This window comes from Anser cygnoides, chromosome 1 (assembly GCF_040182565.1).
Source record: "Anser cygnoides isolate HZ-2024a breed goose chromosome 1, Taihu_goose_T2T_genome, whole genome shotgun sequence".
Taxonomy (NCBI): Eukaryota; Metazoa; Chordata; class Aves; order Anseriformes; family Anatidae; genus Anser; species Anser cygnoides.
Genome location: NC_089873.1, coordinates 127,947,360 through 127,963,724, shown reverse-complemented (window position 1 = coordinate 127,963,724; position 16,365 = coordinate 127,947,360). Strand labels below are relative to the sequence as shown.

Below are 16,365 nucleotides of genomic sequence, written 5' to 3'. Positions count from 1 at the left end.
GTACAGTGCAAGATCTAAAAAATAATTCTATTTCCACTTGATATTTTGTGCATCTCTTCAGGAGCCCAGTGCGATGCCTTCTGTGTTTACCTCACAGCTGTATGCAGCACCTCTTGTCTGCTAGCCAGGATCTCAGCGTTCATAATACCTTCGCGAGAGGCTACATTATGGTTGCATTTCTTGTTTCCATGTCCACATCTTCTGTCTAAAAGTTCACATCTTCTGAACTAAAAGTTCTTCATTCCTTATTTAAATTTAAATAATTAACAAATTTAGCAATTTAACATGCTTTCCTGGCGACAGTGGTATATGTCTAGTGGATATAGTGTTTTTTTCTTACTGTTTTCCTTTCATTACCTAAAATAAATTGTGTATATTTCAGTTAGCAGCATCTTTTAGCTACTGTTTTGACTATCAACAGTTAGGTTCCTAGTTTAAAAAAATAAATAAATAAACAACCCGGCCCTAAGCTGCACATGACGAACATCTTATACTGTATTCCATGAATAAGTATGTTATGTTTGAGAAGATCCCAATAATTACTCCTTCAGTCACTTTTAATGTTTGTTTAAAATGCTTTTTGAGTTTTCTTTGACTAATATAGGGAGAGGGAGCAAGTGAGAGAGGGAGTGAATAATTCTTTGGAGTAATGGACAAATACATCTTATAGTTAGAGGGTTTTTGCCTGGAATTGCAGATAACCAGTACACAAAGTGATTACCCTGCTGTTTTGTAAGTATTCTTGTAACTCAGCAATTTGGCATTTTTTCATTAATAAATCCAGTGCCTGCAATTATTATTATTATTATTTTTCAGTTTTAAAAATACTGTATTTTTTCCTCAATCCAGAATGAAAGCTGCTTCTCTTGTTTCTTTTGCCATTCTACCGGCAGTGCTTCTCTGGGACGGGACATTACTTTTTTGCTACCATCCAATCCTCAGTGGGCATTTGCCATCTACAGCACTTAAATGCATTCTGGTCTCTGCTTTGTCATTTGGCACGGACAACTGTGACATCTGCTTGTCACATATGAGACCTAGGAGGTGCTGCAGACCCTAATTTAGGAAACATCCCTGAGGTGGGGAATAGACATCTCCCATGTACAAACTGTGGTGAAACCTGCCCTTTTTGATCACTTGCCTCACGCTGTGGTTCCCCTGTGGAGGACACCTGAGTGTGTATCCCAGGTGAGAGCTGCTGGAGAAGGGATAACTGCCTGCTCCGGGCTGCTGGCCGTACCCAGGAGCAGATCTCTTCTTGAGCTGGAAGACAGGAAGAAATTTTGTTTTATTGTCTTGCTCCTTGGCATGAGGAAAGCCTCTTTTTGTATAAAGAAAGCAAATACATTAGTAGCTCACCAGCCTCAGATTGATAAAGCCTAGTTGCAAACGTGTGAACGATAGCACAGTTTTAACTTATCAGGAACTCAATTGGACATTTAAGTTTGAAAAATGGCGTGTGACATGAGTGAACCCACATGTAGTCAGTCCTTAAGAGTAGCTGACTTAAATTGAATGCACGTCTACTGGTGAGAAAGGAGAAAGCAACGGATTTTTTTTTTTTGAGCATTTCATGTTTTGCCAGTTCCTTCCATCATGCTAATTTGGGTAAAAATGTTGTAAATAATAGTTTACAATCTGAAAAGGCATTGTATAGTGCTATCTAAATGCCCAGTTTATGTTAAACTAGAATTTAAACTTTTTTCTCCTAATGACTTGTTAAATTCTGTGCTACAGTCCATTGCCTGAATTTACATTTGTTAAGGTGTGAAACTAATGGAGTTCAGGTAGGGCACAGTCTTCCTGTTCCCAGATTGAAAGGCAAATTTGTTTGCTTCAAATTTAAAGCAAAGAAAGTCCCCAAACCTGTCACTTTAAGAAAGCTGAGTGTTTTCCCCTCCCATGCAAAATAATTCTATGTATTGTCTGCACATTATTGCTGGCTAACTGCTGGGATTACAGAACAAGGACATACCAAGGGAAGTTGTCAGTTTACATTCTCATTCTGATTCACCAAGGGAACATAAAAAAATACTCCTCTGTCAAAGTTTCAGGTATGATGGCTACACCTGTAATTTTCATAATATTTCCCTTAAACCCAAACTGGAAAGAAGACTAATAAGGACACACGCTCTGTCATTTCATTGTATTTTTCCAATCCTAAGGAAAAATTCCTTTCCCACCAATTTGGGGAAAAATTTTGGGGAACCTAGTTGCCACTATTTTTACAGCTGTATTTTCTCATGTATATCTGGGTAGCTGGTTAGAGTAGGGATCTAATCGTAGAAAACGATGATTATTTATCATCATTTGAAATACTTTTTTTAAGGGTGCACTGATCTCTTAAGGAGCCACTTACACACAATATGGGTAATCTAAATTGGTTGGGTTTTCAGAAGAAACAAATTTGCACCTTTGCTGTAACTAAGATGCACTGCCACCGTGCTTGTGTACATCTAATCCATATTTTAGACTGTCAGTGTCCTTACCCTTGCTTCTGTTACAGGCTCAGCAAATAGCTCACTTTTTACAGGAACAGTCCCAGAGAGGGGAGAGGAAACACTTCTTGCAGAGTAGATAGTGGGATCAGAACCGGAGGATGTATTTAATAGAGAGGGACATTTAACTGACTTACTACAGATGTGCATAACCTATTCTGGTGCTGAATTACAGGTTTGTTTGTTGGCTTGCTTGTTTCAAAAGATAACCTGTTACACACTTGGAAAATAAGATAATACCTCAGAGGGATCGTGAAGTGTGCGATTGTGTTATTAGTTAGAAGACTGCAAGCATGGAAGATTTCCCCTGAGGGTAGCACTGCATCATGCAATCTTATTCCAGAAAATCATATGAGTTAAAAAAGAAAAAATCTTATCAGTTTCTATTGTGCCATTGTAAAAATGGGAATCGACTGCATAGAAATCTGCACAATTTCACATCAATGAGCCATTAAAAACTGTTAATGACTTGATGAACTCTGGCTTGGCTCACAGAAGGCAGAACTCAATGACAGAGTAGGGAAGAAAACAGCTATGTTGTGTTCTGCTTGAAAGAGAAACTTTTCTAGAGAAGTTTTTTCTTTTGATGTTAAAAGCACAGACTTCTAAGCAGTTTCCTCTGGAGTGGCTTTTTTATTTTATTTTTACCTTTGTTGTTGCTTGTTATTTGTTTAGTTACACAAGGCAGAGCTTGCTTTAAACTTAATGAAGAGAGTTGCTCCTTCTCTGTTAATGCAGAGAACAGTATATCTGCTCACAGAATACCTCAGTGGGATGCTGGCTGACAAAAAGTGCAATGTATTATCTTCCCACCTTAATTGCTCTCCTAGACCCCCATCAAACTGGCTGGGTAATGAGAGTGCAGTAGTGGGATCTAGGCAGCATTGCCAAGCTCCCTGGCTGGAAAACTCAGGTGGGAAGCATCCTGCATGGGGGAGTGGTTCTTGAAGAGTTGGCCTCCTGGGAAGTCTGTGATATTGCTGGAGCATGAGACTTGAGGACTCTTTCAAAAAAAAAAAAAAAAAAACAAAAACAAAAACTACCACCACCTGTGCCTTTACATATACTCAATATCCTGGGGTTATTTTGAGGAGGAGGGGGGCTGTTGTATATGAGACTGTTACTTGTTCATTGATGTCACAAAACCTCTTCAATATCCTATGGGACCTTATACATCCATAACAAAATAATGAACCTGATTTTTGTAGAAAAACCGCTGTTCTTGAAATATCCAGGACTGCTAAGTATTTGGCAACCTCAGTTGCACCCATGGCCAGGAATAGGGAATAGTCCATCAAACTGAGTTATTTGCTGGGCTTCCTGTAGTATGTGAGTTGTATGATATCCTTGAATATGAGAGCATCCGGGCATAGAAGAAGAGCAGAGCATGACAGAATAATTTCTATTACACTGAAGTTGGGTGGATGCAGTTAAGACAGTATTGCAAAAGAGAAATCTGTGCTTTCCACGCTGGCTTCCAGGGTGTCTTGATGGAGCCCAGGTGCTTGATGTTTTTTGGTATATCTTGTCCTGCCCCAAGTCAAATGGCATCATAAGCCAGGAATGCCAATTCCCTGCAGTTCACTTGCTGCTGGCAAACAAGGCTGTCTGCAGTGGCTCTGGGAGGATGAAAGATGTGGGTGAGGAGCACTGACTGCCCTTTTGTATTGTTAGTATTCCCTATCAGTGCGCAGTTTTGTTTACAGAAAGAATTAGTGGTCTTTAATTAAGAAAAAAAATGACAGAAATAAATGACTTTTAATAAGAATATTCTATTTAGGGAGTGAGGGGAAGTAATTGTGGCAAGCTATTCTGAAAATGTCATGCAATCTACAGTTAAATTATTTTGTTCTTTCCTGGATCTGTTTTTTATGAAATTGGTGAGTCAAGCAATTGTCAGTAATATTTTTGTTTTCTTTATTTTTTTTCTTACCTTATATGAACTATATGCATCTGTCTATATTACATCTGAATGACAAAAATACACAGATAGCAGGTGGAGGAAGAATATTGGCTTTATTTAGAATTAACTTTCCGTAAGTGTTTATTAAGTGCATCTGTCACGTCTTATTCTGGATTTGTGCTGCTAGTCTCTTACTGGGAATTCATTTTTTTTGAAACCTGATGACGTTCAATATTCTAATTGCATTATTCTCATTCAGAAGTCTATGTAAGCAGTGTGGGACTTATGTTGAGGCATATCAGAAGTACTTACTGCTGTCTTTTTTTAGTCATTTAGCAAAAGCACATCTACAGTCTATTTTTAATATATTTTAGATGAACCATTTTGTTCATTGTCAAGAATATTCAATTTCTTTCAAAAAATAAATGTCACTGTACAAGAGACGGTGCTTGTAACATAGGTCATGCAATTAATTTCCCAAATGGAAAACTTGCACTTAAGAGTGCTTTTGAAGAAAATAGGTACAAATATGGATAAATCAAGAAGGTTCTTACCATATACTTCATGATGATGGTATCCTGTGTATGCGTGTAAGTGAGAACAAGTCAAATGGATTCAAAAAGGCTTGAAAGAAAATTATTTTCTTTTGCAAGTTAAATGTCTAAGTGAGTTCTTACAGAACTGGGACTTGGTAAATAGCCTTTCTTCCAGGTGTCAGGCAGAAAAGAATAACTGAATTGTATTGCCACTTATCTGTTTGCTAATAGTAGTGCACATTACCTAGTGTGTAAAATAAATGGCAGCATTTGGATGAGTTAAGGGCGCCCACTGAAATGCTTTTGGACTCATGCTCTTTGACATGTTCTGAAGCAGTGGTGTCTTAAAAAGACATTAAGGTCTTCCTTGTACACCACACTGTATATATGTGTATTGTAGTGTTTTACAGTGAAACAGTACTTTCGTTTAAAAGCAGTTCTAAGGGCCAAAGCCTGAGTATTCATTAGTTAAGTAAAAAGTGGAAAAAATACCAAAAATATAGTGTGGCACACCACAAAGCATCAGGCCGTGGTGTTTTGACCTTAGTGTTCCTGTCTTCTGTTCTGTGCATGTGTTTGGCAACAAAGTCCTTTTATGGATCAATGTTGGTGGTTCTGGTAATTCGTAGCCAAGTCTGTAGGGGAATGAAACTAAGGAGAATAAAAGCTTTTGTATGTCATTGCTCTTAATGAGAATTTAACCACTTGTATTTTTCATTATTGGTGGCTTATGGAGCAATTTTTAGCTTCTCTCAAGCCAGTCAAGCACATTTGAGAGCTGCATGGCAAGGTGTGTAACTTGATTATAGAATCACAGAATGGCTTGAGTTGGAAGGGATCTTAAAGATCATCTAATTTCAACCCCTCTGCCGTAGGCCGGCACACCTACCACTAGACCAGCTTGCTCAAAGCCCCATCCAACCTGGCCTTGAACACTTCCAGAGATGTGGCACGCACAGCTTATAGAGGCAACCTGTTCCAGTGTCTCACCACCCTCTGAGTAAAGAATTTCCTCCTTATATCTAACCAAAATCTACCCTCTTTCAGTTTAAAGCCATTCCTCCTTGTTCTATCAGTTCACCCCCTGACTAAGAGTCCCTCCCCAGCTTTCCTGTAGTCCCCCTTTAGGAAGGCCACTCTAAGGTATCCTCAGAGCCTTCTCTTCTCCATGCTGAATGACCCCAACTCTTTCAGCCTCTCGTTGTTGCTCTCTGCTATTATAATAGAGTATACAAATGATTTGAGCATCTATTTGTTTAAAAAGGCAAGTGAATGGAAGGCACGGCTCTCAATGGCTGGTTAAAGAAAACCTTTAAGTGACTTTGTTGGAGAAGCAAGAAATGAGGTGGCAAGCTCTGGAAGAAAGTGGTTGGAGGCTGCTGGAACTGGGAACTGGCTCATGAGAATTTCTGGTCTCTTAGACTGGAGGATTTTGTTTATAGCATGTTTGCTTGTGGTTTAGTTTTGGTGTGTGAATTCCAGAAGTTTAAGCCATGTGAAGATTGTGCTGGTGTGCTCAGGGCTGGAGCAACCCTGCCTGCCTGCAGCACCAACACCTTTGTGGGAGACTCTGGAGGTGTGGCTGCACCTTAAAGGGGGTGAAAGAGAAAAGAAAATGCTACAAAACCAGCTTCAGAGAAGCCTTATGCTATACACTGAGGCTCTTGTGAGTCTCCTGTTCAGCAGCCAGATAGATCTTTGCTCTTCCACATATCTTGAGATTTTTCAGGCATTTTGATTAGCAAGCAAAAATGTTCTCACTGCCTTGCAACCTAATAAGCAGACACCTTTCCATCATTAGGAAAGGAGATATGTGCTGGTTGTGGTTGTTTGAAGACAGCCATCTGAAAGGTGCAATCTTTGAAGACGCAGCTAAATTAATACATTCAGGGTTTTTCTCAAATCCTGCTACTCAGTAGCAATTGTGTTCTTCCATCAGAGGGTATTCAGTGTGGTGCAAAGTTTAGGTAGACCCCTGCAAAACTAGGAGTCTTTCTTACCCCCTTGGCACAGAGATGGACATGCTGCAGAGCTTCCCTGAGCTGGTTTGGTCCTCTGAGGCAAGGACTGGTGGGGAAGAGGTGTGTGCTCTTGCTCTGCAGTGCTCTTTGCTCCAGGCAAAGCCATGTAGTCAGCTACACATCATTAGACTGGCACACAAACTGAACAGCTACACTTGGGGTGGCCCCAGAGCAGGACCTGGCCCTGTAGAACAGGAGATCAGCAGGGTACAAGCAATCTTGGAGTAGAAAACACACTCTGACATTGCACCACTGTTCTGCGTGTCCTTTCACGGGCTGCTAGTCAAGAGTCCCAGGAAAGAACAGGTTCCTAGGAGAGGGCACCTCCAGTAGTGCCTCTTCATCGTGTAGCCTGCAATGGCAGAGTTCGGCTGGGAGAGAGGTTAAAAGGCACTGACAGCTTGTTGCTCCTGGATGCATTGCATTAAATGTATTCACACTTCTATTTCGTCTTAGAATTTTTCCTCTGGCATAAATGTTTTTCCTCGTTTCTGGACTCCTATAGTACTCTAATAACTAATGCAATAACTTATGCAGCACTCAGAAAAGTCTTCCTTTCCTGTGTTCCCACTTCTCCTCTCCCCTTCCTGATAGAGTCATTGCTAATATACCTGTTATTAGAGACTGTCAGATATGCATTCATAATGCAGTATACCGTAAGAATTCAGGGCTCTGTTTGGGCTTCAGGAATGGTTGGTGTTGTCCACAGGTAGAAAATCCACAGCTGCCATAGCTCTCCAAATGTTATGATTTATGGGCAGCATAAAATTATATTACTTGTGTTAGTAATGTTTACGTATTTATTTTGAAGATAGGACAAATATCCTCTGTTGGCTTGATTTTTGGTTCCAGTCCATTTTGATTTGATTTTCTACAGCAGGATAAGATGTTGCTAACTTTTCTTTCCTTCTTCCATCCTGTTATTGCAGGTCTTGATGACTGCCTGCAGCAATATATTAAGAACTTTGAGAGAGAGAAGATTAGTGGCGACCAACTACTACGTATTACACATCAAGAACTGGAAGATCTTGGAGTCACGCGAATTGGCCACCAGGAGCTTATCTTGGAAGCAGTAGACTTGCTCTGCGCACTGGTAAACTTCTTGGGGCAAAAGGGGAGGGAGTGAACAGTACTTGCATATTGATCACTTGTGTATTCAGATTTCTAGTCCTAAAAACTATATAAAATAGTTCAAGAAACTCTTGACATGCCATGTATGAACAATTTAACATTTTAAAACAAAGGAAAGATAAAGAACAATATCTATTGCTAAGGTAGTCCTTGTTAAATAACTTGGTACCAGAGATTAAAGAGTTCCATGTCTGTCATTATAGGAAGAAAAAAAAAAGCCTGAAATCACAAGAAGACTAGACTGTGTTTGGTTTGGAATGTAGAATAGTTGTATATTTGAAAGCAGTAATTGAGTGCCGGTTGCCCTTTACAAACAAAATGTCCTGATATTAACTATGTCATTTTTCACTGATCCTTTATGCAGTCCCTCAGAGTATAGCAAATTATGTTTTAGGTGATTATTCAAGCTTGCTGAAACATAGCTGCATGGATTTCACAGTAGAAAGGATTAAATACTGAAATAATTATCTTATGTGTAAATAATACATACATCTATGATGCAGTATACAAAGGGATTTTGCTAATGGTCTTTTCAGTCAGGTTGCGTCATGCAAAATTTGTATTATCCCCTCAGTGAGGGGTGTGGTGCTGGCTTTACCATTCTTATGAACTTTTTGTGTGTGATTGTAAAGATTAATGATAGATTGGGTACACTGTCTGCATTCTCTGCTGTAGGAAGGATTGTGAACAGCTCTGCTAAGATCTGCTTGACTGCCTGAAGTGGTATTCTGTAGATTTTTAATGCACACTACTTTTCCAAGCTTCAGAAGCAGCTTTAAGGAAGCTGAATCCCAGTAGAGGAAATCAAAGATGGTACTCTGAAAGGCTCTTCAGAAGGGCTTGTGGGTTCTCAATATGCAGCAGCTTTTCTGAATATTCTATTATTGCAACTTTGGGAGATAGATGTGAGGAGTAATGAAGAGAGTGAAAAGAAAAATTAAAAATGTAAAAGTAAAGAAGGGGAGAAAAGACTTTCCATACAGGAAAATACTTTGTTTTAAACATGCCTTAGACTTTCTTCTTTAGAGTAGTATTCGTAATAGTGTTATGAAGTAGCTCAGTGTGATAAGTTAACTCATCTGGTTTTTTTTGTGTGTTGTTGATTCTTTAAATAATGGAAAGGCTGCAATCCTTTAAAAAAATAAAAGAAAAAAAGAATTGTACAGACATACAAGGAAACAGAGTTAGTCACAAAGCACTTTTCTCATCAGAAAGTGCAAAGGAAAACAACAAAATAAATACTTAATTAACGGTAGGGTGAACACTGAGGACAATTCTTTCCAAGCACACAAGGGAGACAGATTGTGGCTTTTTCAAATATATCCTATTTTCACAGAAATAACCTTGTTTGTTAGTTGAAATTTCCTTTTGTTTTTCTGGTTATATAATTACAGATGTTATCTTTAGACAAACAGACACATCTTGTATTTGTAGGTGCCTTATCTTAGACAATAGTGTATGGAACTAAGTTGTATATCAAATAAGGAATTTGTAGTGAAGGCTAACGCTGCATTCTTAATTCATGCAATAAGTCTCTACCTTCCTGGTCCATGTTGTATATAGTGTCTGCTTTTCTGAGTTGGTCTTAAAGAAAACTCCATCACTGAAACATGATAACAGGCATTCAGATCTCAACTTCTAATTTAAGTTGAGGCTTTTGCAATCTCACAGTTGGCTGGTGATAGCTCCTCAGGGACACAAAATGTGATTGTTATATTGATTTTAGTGGACTTAATTTGAATTTATTGTTCACCAATCAGATAAACCTCTTAGGAAATTTAATTCAGAGGCAATCCTTTTGGCTATACTGGTCCTATACTTACAGCCTTTTTTTTTTATTGCATCAGTAAGTATGTGTCCTGGTTAGTGCTTGCCTGTTCTTCTGATTAGCCTCTGAAATGGACTGTACATTTAGGAGAACTCTAAGCCCATGAGTGTTCAGCATAGGACAACTGCTCATGCAGGTAGTCAATGTGCAAGTTTTTGAAATGAAAGCTATCTGCTTATTTCTTGTTACACTGGAGTTTAACAGGATTCATGATACAATTTGCATGAGTTACAGGTGTTGGATCCAACTGAATTAAGTTCTAATTGGATGCTGGAAATTATCAGTAGTAGGATGAGATAGGAATAGCAATATTAATTTTGCCTTGCATATATAATCTCTGATTTTAAGCTAATCATTAAAAACCAAAGGGATTGCAGCTTCTGGTTCCTCTCCCCATTCTCTCTGAGTCAGTGAGTGACCACCTAAAGAGCTTTTTTGGTGTTGAGGACAAAACCACCTCCCACCATTCGTTCCTGCTCCCACTCTGCAAAGAGAGGTTTCTAAGGCAGAGGGGCTATCAGTGAAGAAAGCTGCTGTGATAGTTGATATGCTTTAGGAGATTCCTTCTTTCTATCCCCTTTCCAACAGTTATTTGGGGAAGACTTCTGGTGATTTCTGCTCTTTAGCTGTGGTTATGGCAAATAGCAAACTATCTTCTTGTATTACATGTCTGTAGCTCATGGGGCAGTATTTTCTTCCTGGAGGGAAGTGGAGGACCTGAACAAACCATGTTTGATGGGTATGGAGAATGCTTGGGACCTCCTTAGCAAACAGGCTGTGAACAGTGCAGAAAAGACAAACTGCTTGCTGCAGTAACAGTGGGAACCACTTATGATTGATAGCCCTATTTAAAGGAATTGGTTTGCTGACATTTGACAGAAGGTGGGTGGCTGTGGTCTCTCACAGTATTTCCATCCTGTTATAAGCACTTGCAACAAATGGATTCTCCAGTGTTTGCTAGCTGTTTGGAGGACAAATGGTGGCCTGTGTCACCTTCTCAGTTGAGTCTCTCTTGGCTGCCAGCTGCCATACTGTGCTGTTGACAAGACAGCAAGCACCCTGGGGGTGAGATTCACAGGTTTTCTTTTCCTGTGCTGCTACAGAGAAGGTGGGATAAAGATTTTGCCCAGCTGCTACTGCTGTTACAGGTCATTCTTGGTGATGACAGTGGGGGCCGACATGTATCATACCGTCACTGAAGCTGAACGTGCTCCAGGAGAGAGCGAGTACTGTAACTAATGTAGTATGAGTCTTCACTCTCTCCTTCAGTCTGTGAAGGTGGGAGTATGTTCAGTATATTTTCTTGCCATTGTGTTTTTGTTTGTTTGTTTGCTTGTTTTTGTTTTATAATAACTTTACATCAGAAAGGGCAAGATAAATGAAATGCACTCTGTGCTTAAAAATGCTTAAAAGCAGGAATTAAGGAGGTATGTGATGGTATTTAATTGCTAGAGTTTGAGCATGGTTTTGGATAGTTCTTGAGAATACACCATGATGGAGTTATTCCTGTAGAATTGCTCTGTTTCCAGTAATACATTGCTCTTCTTTCTTTCCCTTTCTGTTCAAATTGGTATGTGAAACCAAGACCACGCTGGTGATACCAACAGATAGATTCCTGCTTGATGTGGAAATGCATGTTGATTCATGCTGACAAAATCTCAGAACTGGCTGAAAACTGATAAACCAAGAAACTGCATGCCCAGTTATAGAGATATGGGAGAACTTCTACTGAGTTAACTATCATGGTATTTTTTTATCCGAACTACTCCCAGTTAATAAAAGATACACTTGCTCATCACTTATAAAAAATATCACCTAGAACCAGCCTCAACCTCATCCTTTCCTGATGCTCGTTACAGTGAAGCTAGTGTAAGAATACTTTACATTCCATAAGTAAACAAACCAGAGCAGCAGACCTTCATCCACACAGAAAATGCCAGGAGCCTTGCTTCTCAGATGGCTGCTTTAAGAACCACAGCTGATTTGACAATGCCGACTGAAAATTAATTGAGGAAAGATGGAGGTGATGCTTACAAAAAGAGGAATGTATATTGAAGAACAGATTGCTTAGGTAATGCCATCAAATTGCTGTAGCAGTCTTCAGTTTTGAAATGCATCAGAAGGTCTCGTACCTCCTGAAATACCTAACTTTGCAGAAGGAAAAAAAAAGTCCATAATTCTTGTTCCATCTTCTGTTTATCAGGAGATGATGTTTCAATTTACCGACCTGGGTATGACCATATTTTGTGGAGTGTCCTTGGCCTCTGATCTTTTTCTCCTTGGCATCAAATTTTTCCCAGAAAATGTTACCTTCTGCCTTGCTGTCTGGAGAATACAAAGATTGCACAGCCAAAGATTTCTTCTTCCATCTTTAAGAAAATAATCCAATTTTCCTGACATATCACCACAATATATTGATGCTTAAGGGTGTTTTTTGGTAGTGGTGTTTTTTGTTTGTTTTTGTTTGTTTTTGCTTTGCTTTTCCAAACTATAACGTAGGTTTTGTTTGAATGAAGAATACTAAATTATTTTCATTTCATCGTGAACAATTTTTTTTAAATGAGAACTTGAAGTGGAAAATATTTTATCCGGAGAAGATAAGAATATTTAGAAAACTTCACAAATTACATTTGAATGCTTTCAAATTTTATTTAAGCAAACATGTTAGTTAAAGCTCTATGAATTTGCAAAATATTTTTCAGGGAACCTGCATTTGTGTAGAAGAGATTTTTGTTTAAAAGAAAAAATGTTTTTCACTTTGTACAGAATACTGATTTTAGTACTGGTTTCATGCAGGTTACTTAAATTTACTGTGGCTGTGGAGGAATTTATTATACACTGTACATCTGAATCTGTAAAGCTAGAAGATTACAGCAGATGAAATAGCATTATTATTTGGCAGACAAAATGTTGGTGTGTGTGCTAACAACTTGAAATTACTTATCATTTACCACTAACACATATTCATTTGCATATAAATGTTTTAAAAAGTAGATCTACTTTAACCATGAATGATTCAATTCCTCTTAAGAATTATGCCTTTTATCTTAATTTCATCTTCTTGCCATTTCTCACACACATACTTTCCTTTGCCCTTATCACTAGTCAGATCTTAAAAATACTTTTGTCAGTAATAGTGAATATTACACTTAATCACTGTAGTGCTAAATGAGGAAGGCTTTCATTCCAGAATGGAAATGTGTGTACTGAAGTTACAATTTATTGTTAATATTCTGCATGCTCACAGCATAAAAATTACTTACCCTTTTTACTCTTGCCCTTTGCAAGTTAAAATTCTACTTGTATGTCATCTGCCTTCCTGTCTTCAGCCTGAGCTAACTTACTGCAAAGAAGGATATCCTCAATCAAAAGACCATAACTGGATCAATAAAAACAAGGACCTAAAGGGTGTATGTTAGCTGATAGAGATCACATTGAAAATGTTTGTTGCTGTTAGTAGATCTTTTCTACAGAACTGCAGTAAAGCCTGTGGTATGCCAAAGGCAGTAAATATGTCCATATGCAAAGGGCAAATGTGAATGCCCTTCCTCTGACCTATCTCAAAAATTGGCTATCTATGTAGATAGATACTTTTCTTAGTTGATTTTTTTCTTTGGGCTGTTCTGAGTTGTGGGCGAGTGCAAAATATATACCCTGATTAAAAGCAGACCGATTAAAAAGGACTGTTGCAATGTAAAATGTTTCAAAAGTGGTAGTGGGTTCATAACAATCTGTTGTTGTTGTTGAAACTGCTGATAAGCTGCTTAAGAATCTGTGAAATGCACTTACCTGAATATATAACCGGTATTTTGAATTCTGGAGAAATAACAGGACCTGGCTGACTAAGGCCAAAATTACATGAGCGAGTAGAAAAAATAAAAAAAAATAATGAGCACTTGGTCTTGTAGAATCTGCTGCTTGAATAAGAGTAAGACGAATAGTTATATAATTGCTCTATTAGTGCAACAAAGCATAACTAGGGCTTGGCTTTTTGATGTGTTACTTGATTGTGCTGTGGGAAAAGAGCTGTTTTTTTCAGGAAAGGGGAGGATGATTAATAATAATCTTTACCAGGCTCTTCAGGACTGTAGCTGTCATGTACCTGATTTTTTTCTGACTGCAAATGTTTAGGACAAATATTTATATTCTTTGAAACCATCTGCCTTTTAATCAGTATAAATCTATTGTAGTTATTAAATAATAAGTGCAATTTGAACTATCTGTCTTTATTTCTTATTGACTAATTGTATTTATGAAACAGATATGTAAGGATCATATGTTGTGAACTTCTAAATTATCCCATATGTCAGTGCTATTTGAAGGGGAGAGAACCCTAGTGTTGGTATTTCATGATGCTGGAAGAAGGGCTGTTAGGACTATATGTTGCAGGCAGAACTGATGAGTTATAAAGTTACATAAGGCACCTTCCATATGACAAGCTGTGTTCTCAAGCCGCTCACAACTTTAAACTGGTAAAATGGTTTGCCTCATGCTTTGTGGGATGTGTTCAGCCAAATGTTTTTGAGAAGGAGATTCAGAACACGATGCATTTTTTTTATTTCAAAAACAATGTTGGAGAAAAAGGTTGGAATTTTTCATGGGAAATTTTTAGCGACCCCAGATTTTGAGGCCTGGTTTTGAAATCGCTGCTACGCACCATAGTATCCACATGATGCTGTTTTGATTATAAATTAAAAAACTTCCTCAGGCTTCCCAAGAACTGGGGGCTCTAATCTTTACTGTTTCCAGTTTGCTTGTTTAAAAGCAATAAATATTACATACAGAAATGCTGCTTAAGAATGAAATTTGGAAGATGAAAGCATTGAAAAACAGTGAGGAGCAAAGTTAAGCTTGCCTGAGATTATCTTAAGTCCACTTCTTTGCAGGCATATGTTCTTCTCACAACAGTGTGTGAATAGGTGGAAAAAAAAGCCACAACTTTTAAAAAAATTATGTTAGAAAGAAAACTTGGTTTCATTCTTGTGATTATCTGTATTACTGTGAGATATCAGGCATAACTGAGAAGTTATATTTCTTTACACAGAAATTATTACACAGTGCACATCATTTATTACACATTACAGCTATCTCAGCTATGATATTTGTCTTTGCAAAAGGTTGCCACTTTTTTCTTCCATTAAAAAAATAATGTTTGTGAGTGTGGTGTCAAATATTTGCTAAAGAAAAATAATCCTTTACCTTCTGTAGCTTATACAGTCATAGTAGCCTTCTCCGTAGGGGCAGCAGAATTAATCGATGTAAGCACTGATATCTGCTGTGCCTGCCTGCAGAAGCTGTTCTTATTTTTCTTTTACCCCCAAGCACCATTGTTGCAGCAGTAGTGTCAGTTCTCATCTTGTGTTGCTTCAGTGAGAGTCAGCACTGGTCACGGCATGCCTTTTGCTCCACATGTTTTCCAGCAGATTTGTGGGCTGAATGAGAAGAAACAGTTATCTAGGGAGATAGGCGGAGGGGTCCATATGCTTATTTCTTCATCTTGGGTTATTTGTAGGAGTCACATGATGTCCTTGAACTTAATGTGGCCTCTGTGCTTGGAGATGTATAGGCATTTGTGGTTACATAAAAAGTTGTGATAAGGTTATATGTTTTAAGGGATTTTTGGATTTGTTAATGGGATTGCGCATATGTCTGTCTTCCACACTGTGGTGTATTTAGATTTGGACTTCTTTTGGTACCTGAGCTTGGCTTTTTAAGATAGATGTGTTGCACTGGAACAGGCAGCGTAGACATACTCTATAGATGTCAGCAGCCTCCAGACACCATGTCTGAGGCAACAGAAATAGCTTGCACTGTATGACTTTCTTTTCTAACCCATGCTAGTAGTGTGAGGTGCACTTGCTTACTAGCAAGGGCTAAGTGAATTTAACACAGAAAAAATTGAAATGAACTCTGATTTTTTTTTTGTTGTTAATTTTTATTTGTGTGGTGAAGGGTAACTAATATTCATCAAACTAGTCCAGAAAGGTTCACTTCACTCCCAAAGTTTTGTGACTGAAGTCTTTTCCTACCCTATGGTGCTGGTGCAAGGAAGGGCTGGCAGATGGCCTGTCTCCCCCCACCAAAAAAAAATAAATATCAAAACTCATCAGTGATGACTAGACCTGCTGCTTGTCAGCACGTGAAGAAACGAGCTACAATTCATCACTCACACTGTCATGTGAAGCCACAGAAAAGTAATTAGCAGGTAAAATGTCTATTAATAGCTTCCACCACCTTTTGCTCAAGCACCTGCTGACAAGCTATTACTCTGTGTAGCTTAGCTTCATCAAGTTCTTGTTTTGTGATTGCTAGAAAAGATGCCATTAGAGCCATTTCTGTTGAGGCGGGGTGTCTCTGAAGAGACTCTTCCTCTATGGCCCCTTGTTGATAAAGCAGATGCGTAGACTTGCCTTGCTGCTAGTAATCTCTACAAGCACGCAGAGATTTC

General features: G+C 38.5%; 1 protein-coding gene across 9 annotated transcripts in view; it reads left to right on the top strand.

The window, feature by feature from the left end:
• CNKSR2 (connector enhancer of kinase suppressor of Ras 2) overlaps nt 1-16,365 on the top strand; it is a 219,597-nt gene that overhangs the window by 29,241 nt on the left and 173,991 nt on the right. For all 9 annotated transcript variants that reach the window (XM_048066777.2, XM_066980934.1, XM_048066773.2 and 6 more), the window contains exon 2: nt 7,888-8,051. In XM_048066777.2, coding sequence (XP_047922734.1) covers nt 7,888-8,051 — 164 coding nt within the window. The remainder of the gene's footprint in view (nt 1-7,887; nt 8,052-16,365) is intronic.